Below are 16,203 nucleotides of genomic sequence, written 5' to 3'. Positions count from 1 at the left end.
CCATAGCTACTTTTTTTTAAAGGAGTTTATTTTGGTACGTCATGATAGTTTGTTTTTTTTTTTTTTAGATTAGCACAAAATAATCAGTAAAGTGTATACTGAACTGTACATTAACTGGATGTTAAATCATTACCAGGTCAACAGGTGTTAATCTCCTGGTCTCATTTTAGCAACTAGCATTTTTATTAACCACAAGGAAGAAAATGGGAAAGCGCTGCTAATAAAGTTTGCAGATGATACACAGCCTGGTGGAATGATAAACTGAATTGAGCTAGTTATACACAGCTTGAAAACTAAATATACTCGAAAACTAAAATACCTGTCACCCTTACAAATTGTGCGACTGTGGAAAACACTAACACTGAAATTGATAGACATTAGATTAAAAAAAAATTAGCTTAGTTCGGTGCAGCAGCTAACCTTATTCGCAAACACATAAATGCTATTTATTGTTCTATCAATCTGTCCATCATCTGCAAACTTTTTCATTAAAGCTTCTATTCTTATTTTTTTAGCAAATGGTTGAGAAGAAGCAGATGAATGATAATGCGAATAGCAATAGTAAGCACATTTTGGTGCATACCCTGAACAGAAGAGCTTGAAAAGCTGAAAAGATTAAGGAGTCACAATTGTAATTTAAAATGTGCAAAGCCTATTTTACAAGAGTTTCGGGAGGAAAAAAAGTCCGTGCTGTTTCTTTAAGAAACAAAAAGAAGAAACATTCTTTGATTATAAGGCGAGAAGATTTCTTAAACTGGGTTTTAGATTAAAAGGCAATGAGGTTACACAATCTAAAACTGGAAAGTAAAATTAGACTAATTTATATTGGAAATAGAGTATACTTAATAGAAACTCGAAGTATTTATAAACATAAATAATAAGGTTTACATCAATGTCTTTACATAAGTGTCTGGTGCTTAATGACCCCCAATTTAAATGCAAATTAGGGGAGCAGATCTCTGTGCCCTTGTCTCACATCTTAAGGATCCTTATTCCAACAAGCAGGATGAAGGATTCACTTCTTTATTCTTCCTAGATTGTCTTCTGAGTATCTTGGACAGCATGTAAGTCACAGGCAGATGTTCACACTGTAATATATGCTCTAGAGAAGGTGAGAGAGATCTCATATTAATTACTACTGTAAACAACCAACTGTGAGTTCCCTTACTAAACTGAACAGCCAGAGTTACAATGCTAACAATTTCTGAATTTTCCAAGTCTGTTTGCTTATGAGAATTTTCTAACAAGCACATTCTTAACTTTGCTGACCTTGTTTTGAAACTTTAAAGCTTTACGTTTTCTTCTGTTTTTTTCTATTAATTTTCTATTAATTCTAGTATTAATATCTTAAGCTTTGAGTTTTTAATATGTTCACAGATATGGAAATATCACCATCAGTTGTGCATACATTAAGGAGATTTGGCAGATGAAGGAAATTATTAGGAAACAGAAGACCATCCTCACTAATAATGTTGCCCAAAGTAAAACTGTTACTTGAAGAGTAACAGTTTGGAAAGAAAAATCACTCCTGCATACCAGCAAAAGTCTCCTCACTGCCCAAGACACAAATTAAGAATCAGCCCAGATGATGATTCTATCAAATTATTTCCCAAATTTGTTCCAGTTTTGCAAACAACAGATCTGTGGGTTCAGTGGGATGAGGGAGTACATTAATCGAGTGCAATATATTTTGGATGATATTTGCACTGATGGATATTAGTATATTGAAGCTTTAAACTGAGGGCATTTATGTAGGGGATAGGAAGGTCTCAGGGTAGCTTCTAAACAAATAAATTTCCTCCTTTCCAGGGCTAAATTCCTGTAAGAATATCAAAAAGTATGAGAAAGTACTGTATATCTGACCCCAAGTGCTTCTTATATCTTTTCTCTCCTTTTCCAGCCTTGTGCTATTTAAAAGGAGACAGATATGGATGATACATCAGCATCAAATTATTTTCTTTTTGAATTCTGTTGACACTGTAGTTTTGAGGTTTTTTTCTGTGGATTTCATTTGACTTACATGGGGTAAGTATGTCCATTCACCATTAAGAACACTTATCTGGACAAGAATATTTGCATATAAAACGCAGTTTCAGATACAAAAGACAGGAGTTATTAAAAGCATTGCTTATGTTAAATCCAAAAATTTGTTAACCATTTTAAAGATATATAATAAGATAGCTCTCTGCTGGGAATAATTGAAGGTCTCCTCAGACATCCAGGCTGGATTACTCACCGGAAATACAGAAATGGGTTTTCTATTTACTGTAGTAAGGCAACCTTGTCTATAAACTCCTTATTGCTGCAAACCAAAGGTGTGTGTCTGGGGAGGGCAAGCTTTTCCCCTTGATGTTCCAGGACATGGAAATATAATCCTTTTTCAGAAACAGATGTTTGCAATAGAAAACTTTCACTCCACTCTCTTCTGTTTTTAATCTGCTCATGACAGGAAACACAGATTCAAAATGAATGTAAAGAACACAGCCACCATAACTGATGATAATACAAAAGAACACATAGGAAAGATTTCTTTTTCCCAACATATTATAGGGAGAAAAGGTTTACAGATTTCAGAGGATTCTAGTTGTTTTTATTTCTCATTGGCTACCAACACAGTGTTTTTCCATTAACTTCAGAGGATACAGCTCTCAGCAATGCTTTGATACTACCAACAGTTTCAGCATACAAGAGACAGTACAGCTCTTCTTCCTGCTCTCTGCCATATCTTCAGCACTTCCAAGTGACTGCCCTGCTAAAGCTTCACTGAACAGACAGATGTACAAAACTGGCCAAAAGATTCTTCCATAGCATGTGTAAAATACAAAATGAAACAGGTAAGAGTAATTGATTCATCCTCTTCAGCCAGTCTTGCTGCTAACCTCTCGGCTCTCAAGAATTTTGAAGATGTGCTTTTTAAACTACAACAAACTACACATCTCAAGTGAAGGTCTTTATGTACGACAGTGTTAAGGGTTTGACTCGGCTTCTTCCTGTGCTGTTTGGCTGCCTGTTCAAACTTCTCTCACTCTTCTTCACATCACAGCCTCCCTGGTCTCCCTTCTCCAACTTGCCTAAACCCCTTTTCCTTGCTCTTTCATTCAAGTATTACCTTGCTAATGATAACCTTCACTTGAAAAACAACAATATTTGTATATTGATTTCTGCAAATTAATTTATCACTCCGTGTGTCACGTACTCTTTGATCTGTGTTCACTCTTTTTTTAACTGAGAGCTATTTGGGGCAGGAGCTGTCATCTGGTGCGTGCTTGAGTAATGCACAGCACAAAGGCTTCCTATTTTAGACAGTATCTGAGCAATGCTGTAGCAAACAATAAAAACAATTATAGTTATAATTACCCCTCCCACAAACTACATTAAAATACATGATCACTCAGAAACTGAGTGACAGCCCCTCTGATGGGATTTAATTAATTTCCCTCTCTTCTTCTGTCTAAGTATGATGATACTGTCTCTAGCTATATCATAGTGTACTGCTTTTTCTGCAAATGTCTTGCTTCATTGAGTATTGATTTTTTAAAATACTTTTTTTATCCAAAATGGTGTCCAAATCTTTCTTACCATAGGATTTCCTGTCATAATCCCTTCATTGAGTAGAAAGTTACTCATTTCCTTCTACATTTTTTTTTTTGCTATTTTTATCAGAGGATGTGAATGATTTAAGAGTATTAGTGAAATTACTTTGGCAATGCTGATTTGAAGACCTGTTACTCTATCTTAAAGATGGGAGATAAAGCACAAATAGAGTCAGCATAAAACATAAATCTTACATGTTAAATTAACAGACATGTTCTAATATTTTATACTGTTCCATGCTTTTAGCATATGGTACATTAGAAGCACAGTAACAAAAAAAAAAAAATAGCTTTTAGCCAGGAGTGCAAAGAATTTCTAATATTTTTTCAGGTGAGGAACAAAAAATATTTTAGTGCACATGATTTTTCACAGTGCAAAGAAATAAAGCCAAGTTTTCCAAATTTATTCAGCATCTTGAACTATTCTCCCATTTTACACTCTGCTGCCAAACCCCAAATTTCTGTGTTAGGTAAGACAAGAAGGCCATGCATAAAATCTCTCTGCACATCCCTAACTGATCCCCAGAAGCCTGTTCACATCATAGAATATTACACGCTCCTATGTAAAGCACTGTCTCTTGAAAGCTTCATGAAAATAAAAAGTTTTGTGGGCTGTAGCCCAGCTACAGAGGTCTTCCTACCTGGAAAAAAAAATCTCAGACTTTCTGTTCGGCTTCTAGGACTTCCTGTATCTTCACTAATTACTTAACTGTGCATGTGTCTAGTCTTTTCTTAAAAAACTTTACAGCTATCATGTGTAGTTGTTTCCCTGATTTTTCAATATCTCTTTTTAAGCACAGAAACCCAAAGTGGACTTAACAATTTCTGACTGGTACTCCAGTACTAAAAACTTGACTTTATGAGCTACAGGACAGCATTAGCAAATAGATTTACTTGTCCAACACAATCTCTAGATCTCTTGCAAAATCACCATGTCCCACAGGACACACACTGATCTGAATCACTTGGTATAAAACTGTTGGTTTTAAGTCCACAGTTAGTTTGGTGGTATTAAAACCAGCAAATTGCACTGGTGATATTTTGACTGAGTTCTGGTTTATCAAATTTTCCTAATCTGGGCTCCATAGCAAACTCCTCACATCTCAGCAGTCATGGATGTACTCGTAATATGTATTGGAACAATAAGGGTAGGGGGAAAGCATCTAGGAACAATATGTGAGAGAGGTCAGAGGTGTTTTGGCAGCAGCAGGAGATTTCAGAGGACAATAAATATTAGCAGTGAATCCCTCTCCTCTCCTAACTTGGCCATCTCTCAGGATGCAAGCTGTCATCTGCTTTGGGATTCTCAAGTCAACCTCTTCCTCATCTCACCTGCCTTACACATTCACACTCCTCTCCCTCTCTGCCTGCACCAAGAACATCCCATGCTTATTCTTCTACCCCTGCCTAGATTTCTACTATAGCAGTGGGCTCTTCTTGTGTTAAAGAGCTGTTGTAAATATTGTATTGATTTTTTTTTTTTGTTCAGGTTAAATAAAGACTTAAAAGTAATAACACAGGCTCAGTTCTGGTTAAAGGAAAAAAATCCAACTTTAATTCAACCTTTCATTTCAGTTTGAATTTGATTTTAAAACACGCTTTGCTTTAATAGATTTATATTATCTGTATGATCATTATGTTTTTAGTGTTATGTACAAGTCTGTCAATATTTGTGTCAACAGCACATTTCAACATTAATTATTCAGAATCTATTTCCAGACTACTAGCAGTAGCATTGAGCAGGAAAAAGCACAACTCACCATACAAATCTACTACAACAGGTACTGTAATCTGATCAGCCCTTAGCCATTTCACGTATGTTTATCAGAATTCTCTGTCATACTAAGTCAAAGGCATTACAAAAGTCTCCAAATTTTACTGTTCCATTTATTAAGTTCTAATAACCTTGAAAATGAGCACTAATGCTTTTTCAGTAGTATTAACTTCATCTTAATTCTTTAGTTTTTTTATTGCCATATTCTACATAGCTTTGTTTCTTCATCATTTTGAATCAACCCAATTATAATATTGATATTTATTAGATACTGAAAGCTTTCTCCCTGGCAAACATACCAGAAAATATTTTTGGTTTGAATTATCTGCAACTGAAAAATTGTCTTAACATTTTCTTATCACATTACATCAATTTTCTTCGCAACTTTTTGAAGATAAATTTATATTCCATTTGTCTCCAGCATCGTGCTCTTCATGGCATCGTTTAAGACAGCTCTACCTGCTCCATTTAGTCTCCAAAAGAGAATAGTTCTAGTTGGGAGACAGGGGGTAGGGCTGCTGTCCATCCCTCCCACCATCAGGTGTATTGCCTAATGCTCCACTCAGATCATACCTTCAGTCTCACATTAGTGGAGCAGCCACAGGCTTTTGTCCAATCATTTTTTCATCTTAGAACTAGAAAATCTCAAAATATTTGATTTTTTAGCTTCTTCCCTTATGTTTCCCACATGAAGCTTCACACCATTTTGTCTAGTTAAGTTCTCAAAAAAAGGCTGACACATTTTTGCTGAAACATGGAATAAAAACATCAAATATGAACATCACACACAGAAGTTTTCAGCTTGAATTATGAAAAATATTTATAGTGATGATTCAAATGAAGAAAAAAATTATATATACAATTTCTGAGTTCAAGTTCTTAAAAAATCAAAGTCAATTTTTTACAATTTGTATCAGAGCAGTGCCTGATACTGAAGTAAATGAAAGATTACACTCTTATGTAAGTAAAAGTGAAGAAAGAAAATGAAGAAAAGAAGAAAATGAGGGTGGGCATTTTCTCAAAAGAAAATGAAAAAAGTGAAGTAAGAAAAACGAAGAAAGTAAATTAAGATTACACGTGTATGTACTGAGCACTCTTCATATACAGTTTTAAAATAAAAAAAAAAGTGTCATTAATCAATGCATGAAAATGAAAATAAATAAGCAGCTATGTAAATTTACAGAGTTTAACTACTAAACCCAGATTATAGAGTTGGGAACTTTCCATAATAATATCCTCAGTGATGGGGTTGGAGTGGGCTACTGGAAATAATCACCGGTCCAATGCACGGTGCCACTGGTACAGACCTACAAGTGCACTTTACCGATGGCTGGTTTGTTTTCCCAAAGCCAGCAAGAGCAGATTCCCACAGTCACTGTCCCACGTGTTTGCAGACCTGCAGAAGAGCTCGGGTTCACATCACCTGGGTAACAAGTGTTTTGTGGCTTCCTAGCCTGAAGCTGGGAAGAAATTGAGCTGGGGAGAAAGAAGCTGGGCAGAGGCCAGGCACCTTTTGCGGAGGAGCTGACAGGAGGGGGTTGATGTATAACTTCTTCAGGAACTCATCAAACCTCATTAGTAACTTCGCTATTTCTTGTTTTGGCTTTGTTACTTGGGCAATGGAAGAGACATGGCACAAAGAATGGATTTGGGGACACGCTGTGTCTGAGGTGCTGGACAACAAGCGATGTTTCTGCCTCGATTTCCCGGCAGAGCAGACTGAGGGCAGAAAGCAGCTTTTGGGGGGTTTCTGTAGTTAGTTTGACAGGACAGGCAGAGTCCACGGTGCGATTCTCTCCGTGGAAGAGCTGTCGCGGGCAAGGCCAGGCTGCCGAAGGATGCAGGGATGGAGGAGGTTTCGGATGGGACGCGCGACTGAGAGGAGCTGTTTCAAGGTCACGCCGCAGGTGAGGCAGGAACCAAGGAAATCGGGAACCGACGACCTTCATTCCCACAAGCGCCCGTGCCCAAACCGAGCCAGCGCCGCCCCTTCCCGGCAACCGCGCCCCGCCCGCGGCCGCTCCCGCACCGCGCCTGCGGCACATGCGCGGACCCTGCCGGCATCCTGCCCCGCGTCCCTCCCCCCGCCTCTTCCTTCCCGCCTTTGCCATGGCGACACCGAGCGGCCTGATCCGGGCCCTACACCGCGGGACCCTCGGCCAGGTAACCGGCCTGGGGCATCTCCCCCGCCGCGTCCCGGTGTGCCCGGCCCGGGACGAGCCCCGCGCTCCGGCCGCGGCCGCCATGCCGCCCCGTGCCGCGGGCCGGGCTCGCGCATGCGCAGAGCGGGGGCGCGGGGCGGGGCCGGGCCGGCTCCTGCCGCCCCTCGGGGAGCCGAGCTCGGGGAAGCCGAGCTGCCCGCCCGCCCTTCGTGTTTCTCCGGCCTTCCTTCCCGCTCCCCGGCCCTTCCTTCCCGCTCCCCGGCTGGTTCTGGCTTGCTCCGCTCAGCCGCGGGGCCTGACTCCTCCGGGAGCGGGAGAGAGGAGGCCTGAGCCGGCGAGTGGGGTCGTTCAGGCGCTGAGGTACCGCCGGGGTTTGCGAGGTTTCAGCCTTGGTCTTCGCTTCTTCCCTCGCGGTTTTAAATGCACCTGTCTTCTGCAGCAGGGAGGGAAAAACCAAACCTCCGGAGTGTCTGAATGGAAGTGTGTCAGCCCCTCCTCTTGGTACTTACACGACCTCAGTGGGATGTAGTGTTTGAATTTATTCAGTACATTTGGGATTTACATTGTAACCCATCAGGAGCCTTTCCCCTCACATCTTCCCCCATTCTATTAGAAAATTGAAATAAAGGAAGAACTAATTGGTTTGATTATATTTTGTAAGATAACCCCAAGCAATCAGCCAGGTCAGGTAGGTATATATTCAGTATCGTGTTTGTAGGCAGCCTCCTTCATAGTTTTACATCTATGAATGGCTTGCCTTAGAAACCTAGATTTTTCTCTAGCTTGTAGCTTTGTTTATAAAATGAGTGGAAGACTTTTATAACAGTAATATAACATTGCATCCTTTTAGAGAATGTTTCCCCTAGGTGGACAATTGTTTTTTTCATTAAAATCTTGCTTTTCATATACCATCCAGATCCTGAATGTTTCAATAACAGAGCACATTATTTAGAATGGTTACCAGGATTGGGTTATATGCCAGATATGTCTCATGTTACTTGTGAAAAGAAATAGGGTAAGCAGAAGATTAAAGATTACTTTCCATTTCATGGTGTGATCTGTGATTTTGCAGCAAGCGAATTCTGTTACTCTCAGCCATGGAGTTGATATTTTGATCACATCAAGCTGTAACACATACTAATGCACAAAAAGTTGGTGTATATGGTGGTGAATCTGGGTAAATTACACATTGCAGGTCTATTTCAGAACCAGGATTCTTAAAATTAAGAAGTCAAGGCATATTTCATTATATTCTAAAGCAGCTGATGACCTTGATTCTGCCCTTTCTATTGAGGAGGTAGGCATGTTATGCCATATGAAGCTTTGATAACTGATAGTTCACTTAGTAACTGTTTTCTTCCTGTTAGTGAAGCAGAAGTAAGGTTTCTGCTTATATTTTTTGTTACAGAATTCATTTATGTATAAGACTGCATTGAATTGTAACAATATAGAAGAGCTAAAGAATCTCAATATGGCATCCTCAATAAGCTTGTTGGGTGTTTCCATGTCTTGAGGTGCTTTGGTTTAATTTCATTTTCATGTGACTAAATCTTCAATTTTTCACACTTAAAATGTGAACAGTTATGCTGCCCCTGTAATATACAGAAAGCAGGTCTGGCAAAGACATCTCAAACCACTTGTTATTTTTAGAACTCAAAAGTTCCTTGAAAAATATTGAAAGGATTTGAATGTGCTTGTCTTTCCTGCTGCACGTGGTGACTCTTTTGGCTCCGTTCAGTATTACAACAGATGCCCTCCCCTGCTTTCGTTTCTCCAGCAAAGAAATCTCATTTTTCATGCATAATAAAGAAATCTGCTCTGACTGAACATGGCTCATGTTGTATTTTAATATTTACTCTGATGTGCATTTCTTTGCCACCTCTGAGTCACCTATCAGGTCAAGATTACTTACTAGGTACTTTATGACCTGGTTGCTGTTGCCATGATGTCTTGAAGGTTTGATAGGTCTGGGAATGTGCTTCCTTCCTGTTATTCTTTGTATGTTTTCATTAAAAAAAAAAAAAGCCACCACAAAGTTAGTGTTGGTTCACAGAATATTCTGAGTTGGAAGGGACCCACAAGAATCATACAGTTCAACTCTTAAGTTAAACCCCATATGGGGGTTGAACCCACAACCCTGGTGTTGTTAGAGCACCATGCTCTGACCAATTTTTTGTAGTTTCAGATCGTCCACCCTCAAGTAACAGCAGTAATTTCAGTTGTTCCTCTGATTTTAAATTTGTGAGTCTGGTGTGTTGTGGGATTTTGTCACTTTTCTCTCTCACTTTCAGTGCCCTCCTGTGTCTCTATGGAAAGAATTGCACTGGAATTGAAGTGGTACTCGCACTGCATCTTCAAAAGAATTGAGGGGGAAAAAATATCTTCCTTATTTGTGCTGTTCTGTTGCCAGACTGGACTCGGGAGAGGTTCAGCTACTATGGTAGACAGTTTGGAACAGATCACGTATTTGCTGCCTGCTGATAAGGAATACTCAAATTTTAAGCTGGAGAAATGTTTGCCTTTAAGCTTGAGCACTGTGTCTACTGGCACCCTTATAGTTTTGATGTTTAAGTGTTCAGTAATGCAGTCATAGTCACCAGAAGACAAAATTTATGTGGTTTCAGCTTTGTTTCACTGTGGTGCACAGTTCATCACTGTGCTGGATTTGCTATGCTGTGGAAAAGTTTCTTTGTACATTTCGCTGTACATTATTTCTAGCACACAAATTTGTAGGCATAATAAATGTGGTTAAGAAGAAATTTAATGTTTTGTTGGAGAGATTCGTTATGTTTGGGGTATCTTGACTTTTAAGAGCTTATTTTCAAATTCCCTAATTTACTGTTCTTCAGTGCTCTGTAAGCCAGGGTTATAGAAAGTCGTTTCATCAAGTCTGTTTATTTGATGAGACACTCTTAAAAATAGCAACTACAGGTACTCCAGGGAATTACTGATAAAATCATGAGAAATCCAACTATGGCATAACCTGTCAGTAGGAAAATTTAATCTAAAGTGAGTCAGTCAGTTGTTGGTGTGTGTCCTGATAAAACATGGATTAGGTTTAGTCCTGGCTGCAAAGGGGAAGTAGAAGAATGGCAATGTCTTGCTTTTAATGGTCTCATTCATCACTAGATGGCTTTCAAGACACTCAGTTGGAAGAACACATTTGGGTGTTATTTGCCTTCAAGAAAACAGGAGTCCTTGGCATAATTTTTATTTTTTAAGTAGCTATCAAAGCAGCTATCACTATTACAATTAGTATAAGGATACTCTAATACCTGTATTGCTTTTGTTCCTGAGAATATATTTTAAAAACTTTTTGCTGCCTATTCTCCTACCCTAGTCTTCCCCTTTGGTAGGAAAGCCTTGCCTGGTCTCCACACATGATCTATTGTAGTGGCTGTATTATTGTTGCTGAGCTGTACATTTTGATGTCCTACCACCTTCATCTCTTGTCAACTTTCGCAGGAGTGATGCATCAGACAGTGGATTCTCTGTTAGCTTTATGTGGTACAGAACTGCATCTTCCAGACATAAGGGTTGATGGTTTTTAACACAAAATCCCTTCCTCTTTGGTGCTAGAATTTAATCTTTTTTTTTTTTTTTTCCTGGCACTCCAAGTTGGATTTGCTGTAATGACACTCAGGACACTGACTCTAGTGCATGCTGTTCAAGTCATACAAAGAGAAAATTTGTTTGAGTCCCACTGTGCCAAGGATGTTGTTTCTACCTTGTGGTGAGTGTTGCACAGAAAATATCTCTGGTGAGTGTTCAGTCAGGACCACTGCAAGTACAGGATCTTCAAGTCCAAGGAAGCCAATACAGTGGTAATCTTAGAAGCTCATTTAGGAATGTATCTGTTTCTTTACCTGACTCAATATGTTTAAAAAAATACCACAGTATAGATCCCCGAATGTAGTTTCTCTGGTTTACTTTACAGTTTGTGACCAAAAGTGGTGCTAAAATCGAGGCATTTACTTCATCTTCCCCTGCTGTGGCAGCCTAATGAGTCTGGAGGCCATTTAGACTATTCTGGCATGCTTTGCTCTTAACAAATCCACATTTGCTGTTGTTTTCCTCTAGTTATCTTCTAGGGAATTGCAAAAGATGGATTTTGTTCACTGAGTATTGATGCTAAGCAGACTACTTTGCAGACTGCTCCTCTTTTCCTGTAGTTTTGAAGATGGGAATGCCATTTTTCCTTTTTTTGGTCTTCTGATACTTTGCTGGGCCTTTGTGAACCTCAGTGATTCTGGCCAGTATCGTCAGTACTTTAAGAGGAGATCTTCAGGTTGTTTGGGTCTGGTGAAATTTGATTAACATTTTGAGCAAGTATTGTTCCTTATTTATTCAGGCCACCTAATCACTCTATTGTTACTGTGCTAGTCATGTTAATGACTGGTCATGTTTCATATTTTTTAAGAAAGATAGCTGTTAAAAAGGCAGGTAAAAATTGATGGGTTGTTTTGGAGAAGACCATTAAAATGCTTTTTCCCAGATTGCAAATAAAATCTTCAAAATTTTTAGCTATAGTTACCATATGGGTCTCCAGAGAAGGGAAGTAACAGAAATTGCCATACCCTAGTCCTCAAGGATTTCAAAGATTGTAGTTAAAACTACAATGGGAGAGAGAGCTCAGTTCTCAGAACCATTCAGATGTGTTGTGAATGAAATGCAAAAGATTTAAAAGCATCCATGTTCCCATCTTGAATTTGTTGCTGTCACATAGAGGTCACTTTGTTAACCATTAATGAAATGGGTCCCCAGGTGCATGTAACAAGCTGCACACATACACAGGTTACTGCAGCAGGTCAACTTCAGAATGCCTGTCCAGGCACTTGTGTGTTGAAATTGATGGATGAACAGGCAGATTTTTAAGTGCTTGTCTGGATTTATGATTGTGACAGTCCCCTGTGTTGCATCTCTTTCTTCTAGAGAGCATGAAGGCTGGAAGTAGCAAAATGCTTTTGACTGAGGAAAAAAGGCTGGAAATGCAAATATCTGTTAGACAGCAAAGACCCTGATGTTTCTTGGTGTCCAGTATGGGCTGGTTAAATATATTGTAATATACAGGACCTTTAGGAAAGATCTAAGTGATTTGTGAAATTCTTTCCAATTAAGGTAGCCTCTATGTGGATTCACATGTAGAAATTGGTGCCTTTTTTTTTTTCAACTTCCTATTTTCCTGAATTTTGACATTTTTTACTATTGTTATTGGGCAGAGATGCTGAAAGTTACTTAGTTACCCAGATCCTTATGAAATCAACTAGATTTAGCAACATATTCCAGCCTTTGGATTAAACCTCTGGTGTCTTCTATTCAGGTTGGAATAGAAGTTTTTCCTAATAATTTGTTTTTATTTTCATCACTAAATAGCTAAATAAATAAATAGGTAAAAAATAGCTAAATAATATAAATGTATTTAATCCTATAGAGAGACTGATTTATCTTTTAGATAAAGCAGTGGAATAGTTCTTTATGCAATAATGAAATCATTAGCTTTGGTATCATTTTCAGAGTGGAAGGCAAGTTAGGATACAGTGAGAATATACATTTCTTGGATTTTTGCTGGATTTGAGAGATCTCAGGTTTCCACACAGATTTATTAGACTTCCAGTTGTAGAGAGACTTCTTGTAATCTGCCTCGCTTAGTGCCTTGTCTCTGGTGGATTTTGACCACTGTTGTAGCTGCACAGAGAGAGCCCCACTGTAAACAGAAATGAAGGATCTTTGAGGCGTGAATGGGTCCTATTCATTTCATAATGGAGTTCTAACAATAAAATCTGGCGATTATAGATTGTTTTAGCAGGAAACAGCCCTTTATTCTGGCATCTTGTCAGGGCTTGGGTAGAGTCCCTCCATTCTTTCTCCCTCTGGCCCTTGCTTTCAGTGTCTTGACTAAGTCTGTTTTTTCTCTTGAGAGACTTCTGATTTTATTAACGTGTTTTTGTACAGTGAGTTTAATGAAAGATGCTGGCCATCATGGATGTTGAAGTTTGGTGTGAATTTCTCCAGTGCATATGCTGAACAAGCATTGTGGGTCCGTCTGCAGCAGATCGCCTCTCTCTCTAGAGAGCAGACTGTGGTCCCATTTTAATACTGGCTCATTGGCAGATAGAATTTCCATTTACTAATACAGCAAGTTCTATTCTAGACACTTAACAATTACTTTTTCCATGACACAAGTTGTGGTTTATGCTGCGACTCTAGGGTTAGATGAACAAACATTTTGTGGAATTGACTCAAATTGCAGCAGGATCCAGAAGCTGAAGTGAAGAAAAACCCCAAGTCAGTTAAATCACCTTAGATCATATCATCAGTGAATTGAAATTGTTTTCGCTTTGATTATTTGAGCCCTTGACTAACTGTCTCATTCTTGGAATCCCCAGCTCAGACCAATCATGTAGCAGATTTTATAATTTTCTGCTGTATCAGGCAAATCTATATATTCACTGGACAAGATTAAATATATTTTTGCCTCCTGAGATAAATATCCACCTTGAGAGTGTGCTGAAGTTCTTTCTGTGTGGGAGAGGAAATAGATACATATATGTATATATGTATACACACAAAAATAGACAATTAAATATATACTTACTTTTTCATGTCCCTCATTCTTCTGCTGAAATGTGATGATTGCTACCAGAAATGTAATATCCACTTTTACTTTTAGCTTCAAGTTCTTTGAATTATGCTAGGGCATGCCTCTGCTCTTTGGAGCTGGCCAAAGCAATAGAGTGAAGTTGACCCAGTTGCTTCAGTGATGTCTGCACAATAACTGCATGAAGAATAAGTATTGTTTAAAATTAGGGGTTTCCTCAGTTTTCATGGTCTTGCGCGTAGTTCATGTTATAAACTATAGTTTATAAACGTAGTTCATGTTGTCTTTGTAACAGGCAGATAAAACCCTTCTATGCTTCATTTATATTTAGATTACACTTTCATAAACTGTTCAGACTAGGAATTTCTTTTTGTTTAGACTACCTGTATTATTTATGGATAAGCAGTTTAGAGCTTTACAGTACAGATTAGAAGGTGAATTAAATGCTTCTTATTGGTATTTCAAAGTGTGGTAAGGCCATCTCATTCACTTATGTAGGTGGTTGCCAATATTTACATTCCTAGAGTTGGATAGTGCTGTATTTCCATTTTTGAAGCTCAGAGTTTCTGTAAGAATCTTCCAATTCCCAGAAGTACTCAGAAGCTGAAAGGAGATGAAATTGCATGCATTCTCCATTCTGACAGATGGAACATGCATTGTTCTGAATCCCATCCTTGTTTCTGATCACATACACTCTGTAACAATTAGTTACTGTATATTGGTCTGCATAGTGTCGTCCGCAGAGTCTGGCTGACCTGTTAATCTCATTTGAAGGTTGTTGGACAGCATTAAAAAAGAATGAATTGCAAATGTCTTCACAACTTCCTAGTCTCACCATCATCTTTTCCTTTTGCCAGGTGCACAGTTTTGACTTTGAAATCTGTGTGTGATAGCTGTACCTTGGGAAAGATATAGTAGCGTTTCCATGTTAGTAAAAGATTCCAGGCTTCCTGATGATCTCACCTGACATCCACATAACAGCTGTTGTTGTCATTTGTTTTCACACTTGTGGATGCTCCAATATCCCTGTCCTTTGGCAGTGAGATTGCTAAATGGCTTGTCTTGTCTGTATCCAACAGTCAGGAGATGTTCTTTTCATGGATTCTGCCTTAATCCTACGTTTCATGGGCATTCACCTCTCTGCTTACCAGCATTGCTTTTTACAAGAAAAACAGCAAAGAAATATGGGGAGGTACAAAGTTTTAACAACAGAACCACATTATGCTACCCTTCCTAAATATAATCTTTATATAGCTACGTCAAAGTTTCTGTCAAAGGTGGTCTTTGACTTCTTCTTGAACTGGGTTACCCATTTGCAAATATTTTTCTTGAAATCACATACTTGCCAAGATGTGGAAAGACTTTACTTAATAGGCATCCATAGGGTGCTTTCCGTTTGCATGGAAGAACAAAACAGTTTCAAACATTTCAAAGCCTCTTTGTTGCTTATGTAAAGGGAATGAGGGGTCCAGCCCTCTGAATTCCTGACCAAATCTCATTTTGCATCTCTGCTGGCAACAAATTAGCCCATGTAATTTCTGCAGTCAAGTTCACATTCTGCTCTTCATGCAGTTCCACTAGAGTGTTTTGTTGGGTACTTTTTTTTATGATATCTACATTTTAGATCTTTGCAGGGTTAAAGCCATGTCAGCACTCTGACTCTTGCTCATCAAGAAGCATTAAGCCAGGTCACAACAGCCAGAGGTGCTGTCACTCCCTCCAATGGGACATTCTTATGTTGACCATGCAACATTGTAAGTCTCCAGTATTCAGAATACTTGCCGGTACCTAAAGAAAATGGAGTATTGTGCATTTCTGGAGTACTAACAGTAAAAACACTTGGGTTTTTTTACACTTATATACTCCACAGGGTACATCCAAACTGGGAGTTGGTGATTTGCCTGGCTTTCTGTGGGCCAGTTTCAATAATACAGATAAGTTAGCAAGGAATATTTCATCTCCTCTTTAGGACAAGCAAAGCAGTGGGTGTCACACACAAACTAGGCAACTTTTCATTTGATGTTTCTGGGCTCAAGCTGTCTAACAAGCAAGTCACAACTTGCTGTCACCATTCTT

The 16,203-nt window shown here is 38.8% G+C and overlaps 1 protein-coding gene across 1 annotated transcript in view; it reads left to right on the top strand.

Annotated features, from left to right (window-relative positions):
* The first annotated feature begins 7,190 nt into the window (after window positions 1-7,190).
* Window positions 7,191-16,203, top strand: part of WARS2 (tryptophanyl tRNA synthetase 2, mitochondrial) — a 39,019-nt gene continuing 30,006 nt past the window's right edge. The window contains 3 exon segments of the mRNA XM_030266713.4: window positions 7,191-7,341; window positions 7,344-7,436; window positions 7,439-7,530. Of these exon segments, the coding sequence (XP_030122573.4) occupies window positions 7,206-7,341; window positions 7,344-7,436; window positions 7,439-7,530 (321 nt within the window). The 5' untranslated portion in view covers window positions 7,191-7,205.

The sequence above is a fragment of the Taeniopygia guttata genome, chromosome 1 (assembly GCF_048771995.1).
Source record: "Taeniopygia guttata chromosome 1, bTaeGut7.mat, whole genome shotgun sequence".
Classification (NCBI taxonomy): Eukaryota; Metazoa; Chordata; class Aves; order Passeriformes; family Estrildidae; genus Taeniopygia; species Taeniopygia guttata.
The sequence above is the reverse complement of the archived record's forward strand: the minus strand, read 5'-3'. Positions and strand labels throughout refer to the sequence as shown.